The sequence below is a fragment of the Trachypithecus francoisi genome, unplaced genomic scaffold (genome assembly GCF_009764315.1).
Source record: "Trachypithecus francoisi isolate TF-2019V2 unplaced genomic scaffold, Tfra_2.0 Lachesis_group8, whole genome shotgun sequence".
Lineage (NCBI taxonomy): Eukaryota > Metazoa > Chordata > Mammalia > Primates > Cercopithecidae > Trachypithecus > Trachypithecus francoisi.
In genome coordinates this window covers 4,086,327-4,107,005 of record NW_022681473.1, presented here as the reverse complement: position 1 = coordinate 4,107,005, position 20,679 = coordinate 4,086,327, and the positions used below count along the sequence as shown (strand labels likewise).

The 20,679-nt window shown below is 53.2% G+C and overlaps 1 protein-coding gene and 1 long non-coding RNA gene across 8 annotated transcripts in view; one reads left to right on the top strand and one right to left on the bottom strand.

The window, feature by feature from the left end:
• The window catches only part of CTTN (cortactin), a 41,888-nt gene that overhangs the window by 12,301 nt on the left and 8,908 nt on the right, over nucleotides 1-20,679 (top strand). For 6 of the 7 annotated variants that reach the window (XR_004435993.1, XM_033206223.1, XM_033206222.1 and 3 more), the window contains 9 exons: nucleotides 464-593; nucleotides 6,324-6,434; nucleotides 7,460-7,514; nucleotides 8,730-8,840; nucleotides 12,113-12,223; nucleotides 12,765-12,875; nucleotides 13,986-14,096; nucleotides 15,447-15,502; nucleotides 18,162-18,231. Coding sequence is in view for 6 of the 7 variants with exons in the window: in XM_033206223.1 (XP_033062114.1) it covers nucleotides 464-593; nucleotides 6,324-6,434; nucleotides 7,460-7,514; nucleotides 8,730-8,840; nucleotides 12,113-12,223; nucleotides 12,765-12,875; nucleotides 13,986-14,096; nucleotides 15,447-15,502; nucleotides 18,162-18,231 (866 nt within the window). In the remaining variant the exon portion in view is untranslated. The remainder of the gene's footprint in view (nucleotides 1-463; nucleotides 594-6,323; nucleotides 6,435-7,459; nucleotides 7,515-8,729; nucleotides 8,841-12,112; nucleotides 12,224-12,764; nucleotides 12,876-13,985; nucleotides 14,097-15,446; nucleotides 15,503-18,161; nucleotides 18,232-20,679) is intronic. The other variant, XM_033206227.1, reaches the window with a different exon arrangement.
• LOC117080861 lies at nucleotides 4,283-20,021 on the bottom strand. Its single transcript, XR_004435995.1, has 3 exons — nucleotides 19,968-20,021; nucleotides 17,308-17,310; nucleotides 4,283-4,372 (listed from the first exon to the last, which is right to left on the bottom strand). It is a non-coding gene; the product is annotated as an uncharacterized LOC117080861 (long non-coding RNA).

Genomic DNA, 20,679 nt, shown 5'->3' with positions numbered 1-20,679 from the left:
CTCACATCTTTGAATGTATAAAAAAGCTGGAGTACTTCAAGTACAGACGAGCCATCTACATGTTCAGCACCACTGGACTTCTGCCAGTGACTGGGAAAGGGGGCATAGCCTCGTGTTCCCCTCTACCTGTGCATGATTACAGACTGGCTTTCCTGTTCTCTGTGTGTGAATAAAGGCCGGGTTTGGGTAGAGTCATCTTTAGCAGGGATTTGGGATGCCCCCGCTGTCTGCCTTCAGATTCACGTTCTGTCTCCCACGGAGCGTGCATCTCACACTGCGGACCGCCGAAGCGGGTGCAGCAGCCGGCAGAATAGTCAGGAAGGCACAGTGCAGGGAGAGAATTGGTGAACATCAGATAGGCAGATTTACAAAGATAATGTCACCTGTTCTTATTTATCACACCGGGAGGCAAAGCTGCACATCTGTTGATTGATTTGTTCCTATTTCCATCTCTTCCTTCAAGCATACACAAGCTGAGGGAGAATGTCTTTCAAGAACATCAGACCCTTAAGGAGAAGGAACTTGAAACAGGGCCCAAAGCCTCCCACGGCTATGGAGGGAAATTTGGTGTGGAACAAGACCGAATGGATAAGGTGAGTGGCCCGCAGCTGCCTGTGCCAGGCTCCTGGTGCGCTTGGACCACTCGACTGAATGGCAGAGTCGTCCCTCAGACTTTTCTTAGATCAGCAGTTTTGAGTCAATCTGCTGAGGCTGAGATTTGCCTAGAGTAGACCCCTGTTGATCGGACTTGCTCATGAAGTACTCTAGCTTTCTTCCAAGCTCGCTGAGAACCCTCAGAGGTGCTGGAGCAGGGGTGGTACGTGGGGAGGCCCAGAGCGGGAGACTGGCGCTCAGAGGCAGCCTTGTGATCAGGACAGAAGTCCGGAGGCATCTTGGCTCCAGGTGTCATCATTGTCAGTGCCTCCGGTTCCAGTTTGCAGCCTAAGTCATGCCAGTCCGAAGACCACAGTCAAATCGGTAGGCCCCCGTGGTTCACAGCATGCACGGAAATGCAGCCAAAGGCCTGGCTAACATGCTTCATGCGTTCAGTGACTGTCAGAGCAGTCTGTCCCTTGTCTAAATGGGGCACCCACTAGGCTGGGGACAGTGCTCGCTCTGTTTGAGAGGTCTGGGAGAGCCTCCCAGGAGCCATCATTGATGGGATGCAAACTGCCATGCAGACGTTGATCGAGGACGTTGGCCAAATGCCTCCAGCTCCACCCGTACTTTAGGTCCTCTCTACCCTAAGAAAGGGAGCCCCGTTAGCTCAGGAGGGCTACGTTTTCCTTCCTGGAGAGAAGATGGAAGAGGTCGTGGTGTGTTTGCATGTTTCTTCAGTAAAACAGACATTTGAGTCTGAGCAACATAAGCTTGTTCTGACCTGACAGATGCTTGCCTTTACCCTGTGGAAAGAAGTGTTTCAGCCAGTGTCGGATTCCAGCCGGTAATTCCATACCTCGCCCGCCTCGTGCACCAGCCGGATGAACATTTGAGCTGGGCACGGGATGATGTTGCCGTGTCACAGTGAGCTGCACCTTGCTCTGTCCCCTACAGAGTAGATGATGTGGTGGGCTGGCAGGGCACCCCAAACCACAATCATAAATAGCCTGGGGGAGGAGTGGGGTGAGGGACCATCTGCAGGAAGGAGACATGGATGTTGCTGTGTCACTACCACAGAGATGCGCTGACACTGAGGAGAGCAGTGTGTGCAGAATCATCATCTCTGAAGTCTAAAAAAAGTCTGCTAGCTTTTAGGAGTGTTAACGGGCAGACGGACCCCTGTGTTCAGTGCAGTGAGCAAAGCATGTGCAGATGGACAGACGGAATCCATGTGTTCAGTGCAGTGAGCGAAGCATGTGCAGACGGACAGACGGAATCCATGTGTTCAGTGCAGTGAGTGAAGCATGTGAAGACAGATGGACAGACGGAATCCATGTGTTCAGTGCAGTGAGTGAAGCACGTGAAGACAGATGGACAGACGGAATCCATGTGTTCAGTGCAGTGAGTGAAGCATGTGAAGACAGATGGACAGACGGAATCCATGTGTTCAGTGCAGTGAGCGAAGCATGTGCAAACGGACAGACGAACCCCTGTGTTCAGTGCAGAGAATGAAGCATGTGCAGACGGACAGACGGACCCCTATGTTCAGTGCAGTGAACAAAGCATGTGCAGATGGACAGACGGAATCCATGTGTTCAGTGCAGTGAGCGAAGCATGTGCAGATGGACAGACGAACCCTTGTGTTCAGTGCAGAGAATGAAGCATGTGCAGACGGACAGATGGACCCCTATGTTCAGTGCAGTGAACAAAGCATGTGCAGATGGACAGACGAACCCTTGTGTTCAGTGCAGAGAATGAAGCATGTGCAGACGGACAGACGGAATCCATGTGTTCAGTGCTGAGCGAAGCATGTGCAGATGGACAGACGAACCCGTGTTCAGTGCAGAGAATGAAGCTGTGCAGACGGACAGATGCCCCTATGTTCAGTGCAGTGAACAAAGCATGTGCAGATGGACAGACAGAATCCATGTGTTCAGTGCAGTGAGCGAAGCATGTGCAGATGGACAGACAGAATCCATGTGTTCAGTGCAGTGAGCGAAGCATGGGCAGATGGGACAGACGGAATCCATGTGTTTCGTGCAGTGAGCGAAGCATGTGCAAACGGACAGACGAACCCCTGTGTTCAGTGCAGAGAATGAAGCATGTGCAGACGGACAGACGGACCCCTATGTTCAGTGCAGTGAACAAAGCATGTGCAGATGGACAGACGAATCCAGTGTTCAGTGCAGTGAGCGAAGCATGTGCAGACAGACGACGACCCTTGTGTTCAGTGCAGAGATGAAGCATGTGCAGACGGACAGATGGACCCCTAGTTCAGTGCAGTGAACAAAGCATGTGCAGATGGACAGACGAACCTTGTGTTCAGTGCAGAGAATGAAGCATGTGCAGACAGACAGACGGAATCCATGTGTTCAGTGCAGTGAGCGAAGCATGTGCAGATGGACAGACGAACCCGTGTTCAGTGCAGAGAATGAAGCATGTGCAGACGGACAGATGGACCCCTATGTTCAGTGCAGTGAACAAAGCATGTGCAGATGGACAGACAGAATCCATGTGTTCAGTGCAGTGAGCGAAGCATGTGCAGATGGACAGACAGAATCCATGTGTTCAGTGCAGTGAGCGAAGCATGTGCAGACGGACAGACAGAATCCATGTGTTCAGTGCAGTGAGCGAAGCATGTGCAGACGGACAGACGGAATCCATGTGTTCAGTGCAGTGAGTGAAGCATGTGAAGACAGATGGACCCCGTGTTCAGTTCAGTGAGCGAAGCATGTGCAAACGGACAGACGAACCCCTGTGTTCAGTGCAGAGAATGAAGCATGTGCAGACGGACAGACGGACCCCTATGTTCAGTGCAGTGAACAAAGCATGTGCAGATGGACAGACGGAATCCATGTGTTCAGTGCAGTGAGCGAAGCATGTGCAGATGGACAGACGAACCCGTGTTCAGTGCAGAGAATGAAGCATGTGCAGACGGACAGATGGACCCCTATGTTCAGTGCAGTGAACAAAGCATGTGCAGATGGACAGACAGAATCCATGTGTTCAGTGCAGTGAGCGAAGCATGTGCAGATGGACAGACGGAATCCATGTGTTCAGTGCAGTGAGCGAAGCAAGTCGGTAGAAGCCTTTCCCACCCCAGACTGAGACAAGCCCTGTGCTTACAGGGCTTGTGGGGAGTTAATGCAGAGAGAAATTTATTCTAAAAATGGGGCTCCCTGCTCTGGGTTGGGAAAATTACATATTGGGGAAAAGAAGGCAGTGTGTCAGGGAAAGCCTGGTAGGGAAGCTGTTGTGGCTTCTCTGCTGCTGCTTGGAATTTTCAGCCAGAATCTCACTCACCCTGGAACCTGCAACTCGGGCCTTCTGGAGTGCCAGGCTCCCTGGAAGAGCCCTCACTTCCCTCTCTCCTGTGCCGTCTCCATGGCAGCCTCTGCTTCCCTCGTCAGCTGTCCTTGCCTCATCCTGGTGTCCTTGCCAGGAAGACTCCCCTCTGGGCTGGACTTTTCAAGGGTCGGGACTTGTCATCCTCTCCTCATGCCTGGCCTGGTGCCATGAGCCCCACCTCTTAGGCCAATGTGCTTGTGGAGCCTTGCTGTCACCTCTTAGCTGGCAAGCTGGAGAGCTGTCCTGGCAGGGCGAGTCCAGCAAGGGGTGCTGCAGCTGCTCAGTCCCGGCTGGCATCTGGGACAGGTTAGCTCTCAGCTCGGGTCAGCACCACGGGACAAATATGTTGTCAAAAATAACTCAGGGCCAGGTACGGGACTCACATCTGTAATCACAGCATTTTGGGAGGCCGAGGCAGGAGGATCTGATGAGCCCAGGAGTTTAAGACCAGCCTGGGCAACATAGCAAGACCCCGTCTCTACAAAAACATAATTAACTGGACATGGTGGTCACACCTGTAGTCCCAGCTGCTTGGGAGGCTAAGCAGGGAGGATCACTTGAGCCCGGGAGGTGGAGGCTGCAGTGTCCTATGATCGCACCATTACAGTCCAGCCTAGGCGACAGAGACCCTGTCTCAGGAAATAAATAGATTAAACTCAGATTCCAAACTGAAGGGGCAATGGCGTAAGTTGTTTGTAACTTGCCCACTTCAGAAATTGAAAAAAATAAAAAATTGAAATCTCTGCGTTAAGAGTTGAGGAATATGTGCTAGAGACTTCCAGAAAAAAAGAACACATTGAGGACAAGCACACGTGAGAGGAGCCTGGACGGGCTGTCCGGATTCTGTTTACGCTGGGGCCGGAGCACGCTGCACCTTTCCCTTGCGACTGGCGGTGGCTGCATCCATCACGCGGGGCAGGCTTTCTTGCTCCCTTGTCTCCTTGCATCCCGTAGCCCTGAGTCTACACATTCAGGCTTCAAGATACAATCTCCCCAGCATGACTGTTTAATAACGTGGTTTTTGTCAATGTAAAATCAAATGCGATTTTGGAGATGAATCCCTTTCAGTCAAAAAGTTGGAAACTTTGCCTAGTTGTCATTCTGGGCATGTCTTTAGATCCGTTTTCCTATAACTTCCTTCTGATGAAAACTCATGCTGGGGAATCCCTTTGGCACGTCTGCCTCTGCCACTCCATCTCTGTTTTCTGGGTGGGACCCCAGAGGACACGGATGGGCAGTCTGTGCCACAGAGGGTTTGGAGGTGACGGCTCGTGTGGATGAGGAGTCAGCTGCTGACCTCAGAACAAACATGGGAAGAAGAGGGCGCAGCACAGGCCCGAGGCTTAGGGCAAAACCTGCTTTTCATTTGGGGAAAGAGTGGACGCTCTGTGAGTTGCCTGCTGTGTCAGCACCGCTGTGGGATGCTACTCGGGTTAGTATGAGCGGCTCCACATACTACAGGGAGTGAGAAGATGGGCCCCGGTGTGCTGTGGGCTTTCTCCACGACGTCTGCTGGGCCACGTGCCTGCACTGTCTGTGAAGGAGTCCTTGACCCGGCTCTGCTGTCAATAGGGAGCCTCAGAACCCTGGGGCCTTGGTGTGCCCCGAGAGTGGGACTGTCAGGGCTGGAGCATCTTTTCTGCTTTGTGGACCAGAGGGTCTCGTCAGAACTGCCGAACGGAGTTCCGGAATCACAAAAGCAGCTGTAGACAGCACACCTGTGAATGGTTGTGGCTGTCCCAGAGGCGTTATGTACAGAAGAACTGGGCGCCGGGTCTGGAAAGCCCAAGGGAACCCTCGGCCTTACCTGCTGGTTTTGGCAAACAGAAGGTTCCCGAACCTGTGTGCGCTGACGGGAGCTGACGACATTAATGATGCTGAAGTGAGCTGGCATTGGGGCTGGCACCTGGCTCCTGCCTGAATGGGGTGCTGCTCAGCGGAAATCGAATATGAGCCTGTGTTTTGCAGACTATTTTTTGTGCTGATTCTTGGGTCATGGGATTCGCAGAGGTCCCACTTCAGTAAACGCCAGCAGCCTCCACACCGGCGGGTCTCACAGATCCTGCCACAGGCCACTGGCTCTGTGTCCCTTCTTCATGCCCAGTGGTGTCAGACATCCCCACTGGTGGCCCCAACCTGCGGCCAGGGGTCATGTGCAGCTTCAGGATTCCAGGGGCTGGGGTGGGCCATGAAAGCTGCACCAGGGACCTGGGCCTCCCAGAAGTCGGGCCCCCTCCTTGGCTCCCCAGATGGGTGTGTTCATGTAAGGTTTCCCTGCACTGAGCAGGAGGTGGCCTCCCCAGCCCTGCTCTGGGAGGAAGTGAAGTGCCACAGTGTCGTCAGTGTCTAATGCTTTGTCTTTGAACCCTGTTCAGTCAGCTGTCGGCCACGAATACCAGTCGAAACTTTCCAAGCACTGCTCACAGGTAGACTCGGTCCGCGGCTTCGGAGGCAAGTTTGGTGTCCAGATGGACAGAGTTGATCAGGTGAGTGATGTGGTGCTGGGGCTGGGGGGTTTGGGGCAAGGGGGAGTGTTCCCCATAGATCTGAGCCATATTGGGCCACTTGTAGTGGCAGGCAGGTGCCCTCCAGCTCTGCGGGACTGCAGAGAGGGGCATCTCGCTCCCAGGATGCTCTGAGAGCCTGGGCCCACGGGAGAGGAAGCGGGATGCGGAGGGCTTGCTACAGCAGTCCCTGTGGTCGCTCTTCACTACGTGCCCCAGTACTGGACGGCCCTGTGTCTGTCCCAGTGTGCCAGCAGGGACCACTGCCGCCCGTGTTTCTCACGTGTGTGCTGCTGTGACAGAGTGGCATCAGAGCCTGTTCCGGGGAGTGGGATGCGCTCGTTGCGTCCAGGACTCAGGCTTTGCGTCCGGATGTTGTTGCAGTCATCCTGGGCCTGAGCCTCTTCTCTGATTCTCTTCAGCTCGGAGCTGGCGGCTCTTTTGTTGAATAGAGGAGCGATCAGGAGCCTGGAGGGAGCAGGGAGCTGATGCCGGTGGCAGATTGTGGCTTTGTGACATAGTAGCCACGGTTCTGAATGTATGTGTCTGTGAAATGAGGGGGATGATCACACCTCTCTCACGGGTGTGCTCAGACGCCCATCGCAGTGCCTGGCTGGTGGGAGTGCACCCCGGTGGCCACTGCTATTCCTGTTATTAATATTAATGTTCTCAGCATGACTTACTTGAGAAGCGAGTTTTCGTGAAACCCGTGGAATGAATCGGCTGAGGACGCCCTGCCGCCACGTGCTAGGGAGGGCAGGTCGCCATGGATACAGCTTGGCCCGCACCGCCCACTGGGCCTTGCGGAACGTTTGTTGTCTTGTCCGTTTAGGATGCCAGAGCTCTTGCGTTGCTGCCACCTGCACCTGGCTTAGGAGCCCAGAGGTCACAACATAACGTGTTTCATATTTTTTAAAATTTTATGTAATTAATTCAGAGAGATCGTTTCAGGGTCATTGAAAAAATGTATTTCTCCCTACTTTTTAATGTGTTTTTCGTCATCACAGTCTGCCGTAGGCTTTGAATACCAGGGGAAGACTGAGAAGCACGCCTCCCAGAAAGGTAAGATGTGAAAGGCGGGGAAAGAGGCTGGCGCTCCAGGGGCCCTGATGGGGAGAGTCACGGCCACCTGAAGCTGTTTCCCAAGCGGTGGCTGTTGCCACAAGGAGGACCCTGCCACATGACGGATGCATTGCCCGTTACACAGCCTCCCCGGAGCCCTGGCACCTGCTGTCATTGTGGAGCCTCCCGCTTTAGCGGAAGCTGCCCTCCCTTCATCTGGGCAGCGCTCCTCCTGAAGAAGAGAGCTCTCAGATTTATCAGCAAAAAGCTAACTTCCCCCTCTAAGGATAGAAACCAGAGTTGTTAAATTCTTGTTTTCATTATACACATACGGTCTTAACTGCTGGTGATTAATCTTTATTACATCATACCATCTCTTTTTGAAAGACCAAAGCATATCGCTACCTTAAAGTTCTCAGTTTATTTTTTGCAAGCTTATTTAGTTCTTCCTCTTTAGTGTCATTGCACCATCCGGGGGAGCAGGCTCTCAGTCCTTAAGCAGTCTCCGTGCAGTCCAGGTGGAGGTAGCGGTGGTGTGGGCAGGCGGAGGGAGGAACAGGGTCTTGTTTCCTGTGTTCAGCTGCGTGACTTTCTTCATATGAGGCTTTCTCTTTCCATTTTTTTCATTTTGTTTTGTTTGTTTGTTTGTTTTGAGACAGAGCCTCGCTCTGTTGCCCAGGCTGGAGTGCCGTGGCGCAATCTCGGCTCACTGCAGGCTCCGCCTCCTGGGTTCGAACGATTCTCCTGCCTCAGCCTCCCAAGTAGCTGGGATTACTGATGTGCACCTCCACTCCTGGCTAATTTTTCTGTTTTTTAGTACAGATGGGATTTTGCCACGTTGGCCAGGCTGGTCTCAAACTCCTGACCTCAAGTGATCCGCCTGCCTCAGCCTCCCAAAGTACTGGTTCTTTGTGTGAAGCTTTCCAACTTTTACCTGAGCAGTTGATTTTCAAAGTGGGCATGCAGCTTCATTTCTGACCACAGAAAGGAACTGCCCTGTGACAGCTGACAGGGCCCGGAACCCCACCATGTACCTGTTAGGAAGTGGGTTCAGCATCACCTGTATGGAGCAGTGGGTGGCTTGTTGTACGCTGTAAAACGTGTGCTTGATCTGTTTGTGAGTTGTAACCACTACACGCTTCTGCTGAGTTTAACAAAAGGGACAGTGTAGTTTGTCCTCAGGCCCACGTGCTAACGGCTGCCCTGTCTCTTCAGACTACTCCAGTGGTTTTGGCGGCAAGTATGGCGTGCAGGCTGACCGGGTAGACAAGAGCGCCGTGGGCTTCGACTACCAGGGCAAAACGGAGAAGCACGAGTCACAGAGAGGTGGGGCGGACCCCACGGTCTGTAATCATGCGTTTGCTCCAGGAGCACCCGCAAGGGCATTTTCTCTCCTCACACATGATCGTTGTCGATTTTTTAACTTAAACTGTTTGGTGTTCTTTTAGTACCAGTGCGTGTGGGCATTTCCTAATGAGAATGGCGGCACAGCTCCCCATCGCAGGAGGACTCCGTGGTCCGTGTAACCTTTCCTTTTCTGAATGTGGGATTTAGGTTGCTGCTTTTTTTTTTTTTTTTGGTAGAGATGAGGTCTTGCTTGCCACGTTGCCCGGACTGGTTTTGAACTCCTTGGTCTCAAGCAATCCTCCACCACCTTGGTTTCCTTAAGTGCTGGGATTACAGGCGTGACCTGTAATTTTTTTTTTTTTTTTTTTTTTTTTTTGAGAAGGAGTCTCGCTCTGTCGCCCAGGCTGGAGTGCAGTGGCTGGATCTCAGCTCACTGCAAGCTCCGCCTCCCGGGTTCCCGCCATTCTCCTGCCTCAGCCTCCCGAGTAGCTGGGACTACAGGCGCCCGCCACCTCGCCCGGCTCGTTTTTTGTATTTTTTAGTAGAGACGGGGTTTCACCGTGTTAGCCAGGATGGTCTCGATCTCCTGACCTCGTGATCCGCCCGTCTCGGCCTCCCAAAGTGCTGGGATTACAGGTCTGAGCCACCACGCCCAGCCTTTTTTTTTTTTTCTTTTAGAGGGAGTCTTGCTCTGTTTTCCAGGCTGGAGTGTAGTGGCGTGATCTCTGCTCACTGCAACCTCCACCTCCCTGGTTCAAGCAATTCTCATGCCTCAACCTCCCAGGTAGCTGGGATTACAGGCACATGCCGCCACGTCCATCTAATTTTTGTATTTTTAGTAGAAACAGAGTTCTGCCATGTTGTCCAGGCTGGTCTTGAATTCCTGACCTCAGGTGATTGGCCCGCCTCGGCCTCCCAAAGTGCTGGGATTACAGGTGTGAGCCACCGCACCCCACTGAAAATTGACTGCAGGGAACATTCTTGTACCTGTGTTTTGTTCACAAGTGATTATTAAAAAGAAGCAACTCCTAGATGTGGGATTGCTGGGTCGAAGTCTATTGAATGTAAAATTTCCGTAGATAACTGCCACGTTGTGCTTGGAGGCTGTGCTGAGTTCTTCCTTCCCCACGGCATGACCTGTACACCAGCACTCAGAGGGTTTCTCAGGGCTGCAGAGGCTGTGGCCTGCCCGTTTCCCTGCGCCTCTTTTGTTTGGCCTGCACATTTAAATTTTTAAAAATATTTGCCAACATTTGAAAACTGAGAGCTTGACTATTTAAAAACTCAGATATCTCAAAAAAAAAAAAAAAAGTACCCCAAACCAAGAAACACCACTGGAAGATCCGACCACTCTGGCTTGGCATTTCCCTGAGGAAAGTGCCAGTGGCGTGAAGGGCAGCTTGGCCTGCAGTTTGTCGCGGACTGGCCTGGCCTGGGCTTTGTGCCGGTCAGGCCCTGCCTACTGCACAGTGCTGCTTGCCTCTGCTCTCTGCCTCTTTCCTGGGAACAGTCCATTCCTCCTCTTCCCAACACCGCACAGTTGTGAGCAGTGCATGCTCCGTGAAGCCACGTGATTGTGTGACTCCAGTGAGCCTGAGAGCGTGGGCCGAGCACCTAGGCAGACTCAAGGCTCCTCAGATGCCTCAGGCCTTCTCTCCCAGGCCTTGATCCTCTGCATATTTACTTTTGGTGGGTTCATGAGAGATTCATGTTTTGGTATCACAGTGACATGCTAAATGGCTTCATTCTGAGTAGAACTGGTGTTTCTGGAAGATGCTCTGTGTGTGTCCGGTTTCCCGGTATCCCCGTTTGCTTCAGTTTGTGAAGAGTGGCCTTTGAAAGTCTTACCCCTGTGCCACCTCCTCCCCTTAGAGCCTTATCATAAACTCTCATCTCCTGCTAGCTTCTGGATGCAATGGATGATGTTACAGGAATTCGTCTACTGTACTTTCTTTTTTGAGACAGAGTCTCTTGCTCTGTCGCCAGGCTGGAGTGCAGTGGCGCGATCTCAGCTCACTGCAGCCTCTGCCTTCCGGGTTCAGGAGACTCTCTTGCCTCAGCCTCCTGAGTAGCTGGGATTACAAGCATGCGCCACCACGCCCAGCTAATTGTTTTGTGGTTTTTTTTTTTTTTTTTTTTGAGACGAAGTCTCGCTCTGTCACCCAGGCTGGAGTGCTGTGGCCGGATCTCAGCTCACTGCAAGCTCCACCTCCTGGGTTCATGCCATTCTCCTGCCTCAGCCTCCCGGGTAGCTGGGACTACAGGCGCCCGCCACCTCGCCCGGCTAGTTTTTTGTAGCTTTTAGTAGAGACGGGGTTTCACCGTGTTAGCCAGGATGGTCTCGATCTCCTGACCTCGTGATCCGCCCGTCTCGGCCTCCCAAAGTGCTGGGATTACAGGCTTGAGCCACCGCGCCCGGCCGTGTTTTGTATTTTTAGTAGAGACGGGGTTTCACCATGTTGCCCAGGATGGTCTCGATCTCTCGACCTCGTGATCCGCCCATCTCAGCCTCCCAAAGTGCTGAGATTACAAGTGTGAGCTGCCGTGTCCGGCCTCTGCTGTACTTAAAAAATAATAATAATAATAATAATTTTTTTTTTTTTTTTGAGATGGAGTTTCGCTCTTGTTGCTCAGGCTGGAGTGCAGTGGAGCAATCTCGGCTCACTGCAACCTCCACTTCCTGGGTTCCAGTGATTCTTTTGCCTCAGCCTCCCGAGTAGCTGGGATTACAGGTGTGGGCCACCACGCCCAGGTAATTTTGTATTTTTAGTAGAGATGGGGATTCATCATGTTGGTCAGGCTGGTCTTAAACCCCTGTCCTCAGGTGATCCTCCCACCTCAACCTCCCAAAGTGGTGTGATTACAGGCGTGAGCCCCCACCCCTGGCCTGTATTTTTTAATTTTTAAAAAATTAGTTAATGATTTAACTTAGAGATGGGGTCTTGCTTTGTTGCTCAGGCTGCACTCAGAGTCCTGGGCTCAAGCGATCCTCCCTTCTCAGCCTCCTGAGTAGCTGGGTTGCAGGCACATGCCCCCACCTCTGCTTACCACTCTTTATGTTTCTGTTATTACACATACATAGCACCTTTAAATATTGTCTGTATTATTCAGTGGCCCTGCAGTGGACCCGAAAGATTTTTGTGTTTTTTTAATCAAACGCTAAAAGTCTTTCTTAAGGACTGCTAAGACCCTTGCGTGTTCACTGATTTCATTGCTCCCTTTAAAGCAGTCCTTTTTTTGTTTGTTTTTAGATTACTCCAAAGGTTTCGGTGGCAAATACGGCATCGACAAGGACAAAGTGGACAAGAGCGCCGTTGGCTTTGAGTATCAAGGCAAAACGGAGAAGCATGAGTCCCAGAAAGGTGTCTTCCATTTATCTTACCCTCCAGCCAGCAGCTAGTAATGTGGCAGGTGGTGGCCACTCCGGAAAAGGAAAGACAAAGCATTATTGACAGCCCTTAATGTAGATGTCTCGTTTTCATTAAATAACCAACTTGAAAACGGCACATCTAGAAACACGCTGCTAAATAAGAACTCGGAGCTTGCATGTTTTGGCGCTCCAGCCCCAGCGGCATTGCTTATCGTGGCGGCCGCGCCCCGCACGTCCGTGTTGCCCGTGTGAGCCTGTGCTGCCTCGTGGTGCGGGTGGAAGCCGCATACCTGGGAGCTTCCGTGGGGTCCTGTCTGGCTTAATCACAATGCTGAGGTCATAGACTAGGTTATTTCCTGCCACTCTCCAAGGAGGGCCTCTTCGTGGATATTATCTAAAGTATTAGCAGAGATCCAGCAGGGAAGGGTAGATTGAGTGAATCGAATGTGTTTAACTGTATTGAAAACACACTTTCTACCTGTGACCCGCACTACCTGCTAATAATGGGTTCTGGCCTTTCGTTGTGCATGTAGACTATGTGAAAGGGTTTGGAGGAAAATTTGGTGTGCAGACAGACAGACAAGACAAATGTGCCCTTGGCTGGGATCACCAGGAGAAATTGCAGCTGCATGAATCCCAAAAAGGTACATTCCCTCTGCCTGTCTGCAAGATGGTTTTGGAAGTTTGTCTTTGTTCTTGTGGGTCAGTTGGTGTGTGTTGTGTCTGCGTGGGCCTGCTGCACGTTGTTTTGTCTTCACTGTTTGAAGTTGTCCTGTGCACCCCCCACAGTCTCCCAGTTCCAGAAACCCTCCAGCTAGTGTAGTCATGACCCCTCCCTGCTGACACAGGGGTGATGCCCCAGAGAGCTGGGTTTACCTGGGAGTGGGGGTGCACTGGCCAAGCCTGCAGCAGGGGGCTGGGTTTACCCGGGAGTGGGGACATGGGCCAGACCTGCAGCAGGGGGCTGGGTTTACCCGGGAGTGGGGACGTGGGCAGACCTGCAGCAGGGGGCTGGGTTTACCCGGGAGTGGGGACATGGGCAGACCTGCAGCAGGGGGCTGGGTTTACCCGGGAATGGGGACATGGGCAGACCTGCAGCAGGGGGCTGGGTTTACCCAGGAGTGGGGACATGGATCAAGCCTGCAGCACTCCTGGGATGCCACTTGTTTTCTGCCTTCAGGAGGTGCAGGAGCAGCAGTGCTCCTCGTCCAGGCTTCTTGTCTATAAAGTGGGCCACGGTGTTTGGTAGGAGATGCTTACTTTTGAACCGAAAGTGTTTTCTTGTCCGAACGGGTCCCCTTTCCCTGGGGAAAGGAGCCTAAGGGGCTGAAACGCTTTGAGTGTGACCGAGCCCTGAGATAAGCAGGAGCGGGGCTGATGGGGCTGCACCCTCCGCATCTGCAGGGTCTCTCTTCCCGTGTACACAGATACGCGCACTCGTCTGCAGTGTGGGTAGGACCCTAGGAATGAACTGCACAGCCTGGAGTGCCTTTACTGAATTATTTGAAGTACAGTTCTTAGCCTGTTTCCACATCTTGGCTGAGTGTTCAGATTTTAAGTTCATTCTTGAACGTTGACCTTTGGAGCCACCTTCTGGCGCTGAGCCTGGGAGTAGGATCTCAAAGGCCGTTAAGCTCAGGAGAGCCCTTGCTTTCTGGAAACTGTGTTTGATTTTTGCGCATGCTCATGCAATTCTAACCCAGCTGTGTTTCCTCTCTCGGTTGTTTTCCCCACCGTGGCTTGTGGATTTTCAGATTATAAGACTGGTTTCGGAGGCAAATTCGGTATTCAGTCGGAGAGGCAGGACTCCGCTGCTGTGGGGTTTGATTACAAGGAGAAGTTGGCCAAGCACGAGTCCCAGCAAGGCACAGTTGCCACCAGCCTCTTACCCCCACCCTCCCCCTCCCATGCAGCCACTTCTAGCACAGACTTCAGGGCTCACCGTCCGCACCTGCAGCACAGTCCTCCTGTGTCACCAGTTGTCAGCTGTCAGGCTGTTGGGCACTTGAAACCCATTTCTATTAGAGCGACACTGGTTTTGAGTGGTTCCCTTCTCTTCCCCGCTTCACTTTCTTCCCTGTGAACCTGTGATCTGCGTATGGCAGGATGTACCAGTTAGTATGTGGGTGCAATCTTTATAACCCTGTGACCCATCCAGTCTCTGGACCGGGGCATCTCCGGTCTCCAGCAGCATTCTGCCCGAGGCTGTTCTGCTGTTAATGGTGACTGCTGTGAGCCATTGAGTCAGGCCTTCCACATGAGGAGAGAGGGGTTTGGTTCAACCAAAGCGCTGGCCGATTGACCAGGGGCTTCGTAGCAGCAAGGGCCAGGAGCCAGGCGTGTTCTGTGTGGTTTCTGTGTTTCACTTGTGCTGGTGTTTTTGGCCAGGGTTGGGAGGTTTTTTGTGTGTTTCATTTGATGACACCGTATGTGTGTAACATCTCCACACAGAGCCACACAGTATGTACGCAGAGCCAGCTCTGCGTCCTTCCTTAGAGCAGTTATGTCACCTTCAAAATTTGGGCTTGGTTATTGGAACCTGAACACATAATTGGAAAAATAGTAATTCCCTAACCTTGCAGGGCAGATTCTAGACTTTCCACCTGCAGCGTTAGAAACACAGCAGCGTTCAGGTGTGGGCAGGCAGACACGCCTGGGGTGGTCCTGCAGACTGCATGGAGATGGCAGTGACATCACTCCTGCATGACACTGTGCCTTTCATGTGGATCTGTGTTGCTGCAGCAGAAGGATTTGGCTGGTAGAATTTCCACATGGATTTTTTTTTTCTCTTAAAAAGCAAGAGAACAAACTGCGATTGAGCCTCTTTTTAGCGCTCAGTAGAGCAGGCGCACAGGAAGCAGCTGAGAATAAGCCCGTGCTGGTGCGGAAGACTGTGCTATTGAAGTGGCGCGTTGCAAAGGCCTGTCCGTGCCCTCTCCTCGCTTAGCTCCTGCCTGCCGCCTGCCGCCCCTCCTGCCCCTCAGGGAATGCTGAAGCCCGCCCCTGGCCTGTGCCCTGCTTCTCACTGCCTGGGTCTCACGACCATGGGTAGAAGCAAAACTTGCCTTGCAAGTGAAGCCTCGCTTGGCCATTCTCGTTTCTTCCCGCTGTGGTGCACCTTCTTGGGCTGTTTCTGGATCTGTCTGCATGCACCCACGGCCACCCCCACGCTCGTCTCCACCGCAGAGTAAGTGTTGTGTTTTGCCACATTTCAGACTACTCCAAAGGATTCGGCGGGAAGTATGGGGTGCAGAAGGATCGGATGGATAAGGTAAATATTCCAGACCCGGAGCTTAGTGTCGTCTGCCTGCAGGGACTCTTGGTGGGTGTGGCTCACAGTACTGGTGGCATCTACGCGCTGGGGTGGGGCACAGGTGGTTTCCATCATGGTGGACATGATGTGTCCTGTGCTTCTCATGGCCGTGCTGTGGGATAGGCGCTGGCACTGGCCCCCCCTCCTAGTTGGGGGCCCCAGGCCAGGCAGGTTGAGCACCTGGCTGCGGCACAGCAGTGGACGGCTGGGCTGCCATAGGAAGCCAGACGTTTTAACATGAGAGGTGAGAGCCTCGAGGGCTTATGTCCATTTGAACTTAAATTCTTTTTTTTTTTTTTTTTTTTTTTTTTTTTTGTTGTTGAGACGGAGTCTCGCTGTGTCGCCCAGGCTGGAGTGCAGTGCCGATCTCAGCTCACTGCAAGCTCCGCCTCCCGGGTTTTACGCCATTCTCTCGCCTCAGCCTCCCGAGTAGCTGGGACTACAGGCGCCCGCCATCTCGCCGGCTAATTTTTTGTATTTTTTTAGTAGAGACGGGGTTCACGTGTTAGCCAGGATGGTCTCGATCTCCTGACCTCGTGATCCGCCCGTCTCGGCCTCCCAAAGTGCTGGGATTACAGGCTTGAGCCACCGCGCCCGGCCGAACTTAAATTCTTAACAGTAAATGAGATTGGAACCGAGTGTTAGACCGCGTGTGGGGCTACCCCGCTGGTAGCCGGCACTGCCTGTGCCATGATGAGCCATGTCTCCCGTCTTCAGCCTCACAGAGACGCGGGCTCCACACTGCCTGCTCCTGTGCATGGCCTGTGGTCAGGGATGACAGGGTCAGTCCTTGCGTCACAGCTGACCACACACAGCACCATCCAGGGGCTCCTAATGTGGGCTCTGGGGGCGTGGGCTGGCAGAGCAGGTATTCGGCTGGGCTCGCCAGGGAGCGGTAGCGTGGGCTCATTTCTGAGGGCAAGCAGGAATTCAGGAGAGAAGGCTCAGGAGACCATGGCGGGGCGAGGTGTGGGCCTGGGTGGGACAGGAGTCACAGCAGGTTCTCAAGGAGCCTAGCTGCAGAGGGAGGGCGGGGAGCGGGGGCAGAGCCGGCCCTGGAGAGCCCCACACATCACAGAGCGTTCTGCACGTCATTAGGTGACATGCATGGCCCCAGAAAGGTTAGCAGGTAAGGGACACTGGGGGGGTCTGCTTTGAGAATCTGCCAGCTTCAGCGTGGAGTCTGGGTTGTGGGGAATGGCCTGCAGGGGAGTGTGGTCCTGAGGAGAACTGGAGGGGCTCAGGTGGTGGAGAAGCAGGGCATGGTGTTTGGCGCCAAGGGACGCAGGGGAAGGAGCAGTCGAGTGGGTGTGGGGTGGACGTGGGGCCGACTGTGAGCCAAAGAACTGGGAGTAGCGGATGTGGGTGTCAGTGAGAGAGAGCTGGGGTAGGGCTGGGGCCAGGCCCGGGTGGCGTGCAGAGTGGGGAGGGGAGTAGGCACGCGCTCAGAGGACACTGGGCAGGGGGAGCCAGCGAGGTAGCAGGGGCCTTGCGAGGCACTGGGGTGGATGGAGGGAAGGAGCTCCCCTCTGGGTGAGTCAGAGGTTGTGGCTTTGAGGCCGGACTCTGAGGGACTGCTGTGCTGTGGGTGTCTGTGGTCAGCATTGCTGGTGTTGGCAGTGACCGCTGAGCTTGTGAGCACGTGGGGAGGCAGTGGAGGGTGCGGCCTTTGGTGTCACTGTCTTTCATCCAGGAGGGGGTGGAGCTTCTCTCTCTTGGTTTGCTGTGTGATGAAGTCCAAGGCTTAGAGAGGGTGATGTAACTGCCTGGGTCCCGGTACATTGTGGGGAAGGGGCTACAACCCAGGCTGGGAGGTGAGGTCATCCCCTGAGGGCGAGGTGATGTCTGCAGAGGGTCCAGTGGGTGACGGGACCCAGTAAGGCTGATGGCCTTGCCTTTGAACAGGTGCAAGTGGCTCAAGGGACATGGAGTAGACGCTGGAGCTGACTGACAGGAGGAGGGAGCAGGGTGCGAGGAAGGACAGGCAGGCCAGTAAGGGGGCAAGCAAGAGGTGCTGGGCAGAAAGGGGCCATGGTGTGGGGGCTCTGGTGGCTTCTGAGCCTCAGGTGTTCTCATCAGAGGTAGTGAAACCCACAGTGAGACTGGGGACGGCCGCTGGTCTCCACGAGCCCTGCCATTCTCCACCTGAGTCCTCTGTGAGAGTCATTGCTGCCACTTGGTCAGGCCGGAGTTGAGTCCCCCGCAATGCAGAAAGGTGTGACTGCACCACTGCGTGGTGTGGTGTGGAGGACGGGCCACTGGAGGCTTGCATGTGTCCCCAGCGTCTACTGCTTCCTGTAAATGCTCACACCTCTGGGTGGCGAGGGAGGGTAGGGAAGACGTGAGGCTGATCCCAGAATTGGTGTATGATAGAGCAGATGGAGATACATGTATTTCTTATGCTCATGCTGACTCACGATTGCCTGCAAATGTGGTGGGTAATCGTTCTCATGCCTCAGTTAGTTTGCAAAACTGAGAGGCCATGAAGAGTGCTCTGGGCTGTCTGGCTGGGCGTTTGGGAAGATCTGAGGAAAGCATTTGCATCTGGTAGGAGCTGCCACAGGGCATGGAGAAAAGAGAAAAGTGCTTTTCTGACGCCCACTTCCTCTCTCCACAGAACGCGTCAACCTTTGAGGATGTCACCCAGGTGTCCTCTGCCTACCAGAAGACAGTACCTGTTGAAGCCGGTGAGTCCTGGCTGATACCGGGTGTGGTTTCCCAGGAAAACACTGAGGGGAAGGACAGTTGTGAAACACAGCCAGGAGCAGACGCACCACTAGTTGAAAGCGTGGTTGTTGCTGCGTGTTTTTGGGAAAGAAAATGATCCTTTTGACGAAGATCCCGTTTCTCCTGCAGAGGTTTAGAGTCACCTTTCAAACGCAGCATGGTGCAGTTGTTTCTGTGGAGCCCGTTTCGAGGGCCTCTTCCCAAAGCAAAGGGGTTAAGTGCACGTTCACGAGGGTCCTTCCACACTGCCAGTGACCAGTTTCTGGGAGCAGCTGGGGCCTGCCCGGCTCCCTGAGCCACTCAGTCGCAGCTGTGGCAGGAGGAAGACATCATGACGTCTGTGTGCAGGCGACGGCAGACGTTCTACTCTGCTGCTTGTTCTTGGGCCCTTGACCAGGGAGCTCGAAACCTGTCCTTTTCTGTGCTGGACACACGATTGAGTCAGAGGTGGGCCATGCCCCGGAGAGTCAGGTATTTGGGGAAAATATCGGACATGAAAGCAAGTGCTAAATTGAACACAGGATGCGGAGAGCTACCACTGACTTACTAGGGGAGCCGTGGATCCACAGTTCTCAAAGTCGGAGGGCCCAGGACGCTTTGACACTGTGAACACTAGTGAGAACCCCCAAGACGTTGATGTATTTGATGACATTGACTATATTAGAAATTAGAGGAATGTGGCCCGGCGTGGTGGCTCACGCCTGTAATCCCAGCACTTTGGGAGGCTGAGGCCGGTGGGTTACGAGGTCAGGAGATCGAGACCATCCTGGCTAACACGGTGAAACCCCGTCTCTACTAAAAATACAAAAAAAAAAAAAAAATTAGCCAGGCATGGTGGCAGGCGCCTGTAGTCCCAGCTACTCAGGAGGCTGAGGCAGGAGAATGGCCTGAACCCGGGAGGCGGAGCTTGCACTGAGCTGAGATTGCACCACTGCACTCCAGCCTGGACGACAGAGTGAGACTCTATCTCAAAAAAAAAAAAAAGAAATTAGAGGAATGTTTTATTTGTTATTTATTTATTTTGAGACCGGGTCTTGCTGTGTCATCCAGGCAGGACTGCAGCCTCAGTCTCCTGGGCTCAAGCAGTCCTCTTGCCTCAGCCTCTGAGAAGCTGGAACTATAAGCGCATGCCACCATGCCCAGTTAAGTGTTTTTTTTTTTTTTTTTTTTTTTGAGACGGAGTCTGGCTCTGTCGTCCAGGCTGGAGTGCAGTGGCCAGATCTCAGCTCACTGCAAGCTCCACCTCCCGGGTTCACGCCATTCTCCTGCCTCAGCCTCCCGAGTAGCTGGGACTACAGGCACCTGCCACCATGCCCAGCTAATATTTTGTATTTTTAGTAGAGACGGGGTTTCACTGTGTTGGCCAGGATGGTCTCGATCTCCTGACCTCGTGATCCGCCCGTCTCGGCCTCCCAAAGTGCTGGGACTACAGGCGTGAGCCACCGCACCTGGCCCTAAGTTTTTTTTATTTTTAGTAGACATGAGGTCTCACTGTGTTGCCCAGGTTGGTCTTGAATTCCTGAGCTCAAGTTATCCACCTGCCTCAGCCTCTCAGAGTGCTGGGATTATAGGCATGAGCCACCACAGCCATTGGAAAGTTATAAATTGATTCACTTAAAAAGAATAAAACTAGATTGGATACAGTGGCTCACACCTGTAGACCCAGCGGTCTGGGAGGCTGAGGCAGGTGGATCACCTGAGGTCAGGAGTTTGAGACCAGCCTGGCCATCGTGGTGAAACTCTGTCTCTACTAAAGATACAAAAAGTAGCTGGGCGTGGTGGCCCACGCCTGTAATCCCAACTACTCAGGAGATGGAGGCAGGAGAATTGCTTGAATCTGGAGGCGGAGGTTGCAGTGAACCTTCATTGCGCCACTGCCCTCCAGCCTGGGCGACAAGAGCTAAACTCCATCTCAAAAAATAAAAATAATACGATAACTGGCCATGCACGGAGTGGCATTGTTTTGTTTTGTAAATCTCTTTAATGGAAGACGGCTGCATTCTCACACCTATATGCCTCTGCAGTCTGCCGATGTTACGTTGTTTCGGAAGAACGTGGAATGACCTAGGTGACGGCTGGGAAAGGGAGGAGTGTTTGTAACGCTGAGGGCAGTGTGGGTGTCCTTCTGCGATGCCATGCAAGCGTGCCAGGTGGTGGTGCTCCTGCAGGCCGGCTCCTCTGGCCCTGAGTGGCTCACTCCCCAGTATGCTTGGGTGGCACCGTGTGTTGGTTATTTGGAAAATGCTGGACCTCTGAGTTATGCCCGTCTTCCAGTTGCGGCACTTCTCATTATACAGGACCAAAAAAATCACATTTGCTGTCATCGTCAATGTCATCTGCAGAGGCTAAGTGGAAATTGTCATGTTCGTGTAGCAGCCTCACATTTTTCAGAATTCTTTTACTTGAAA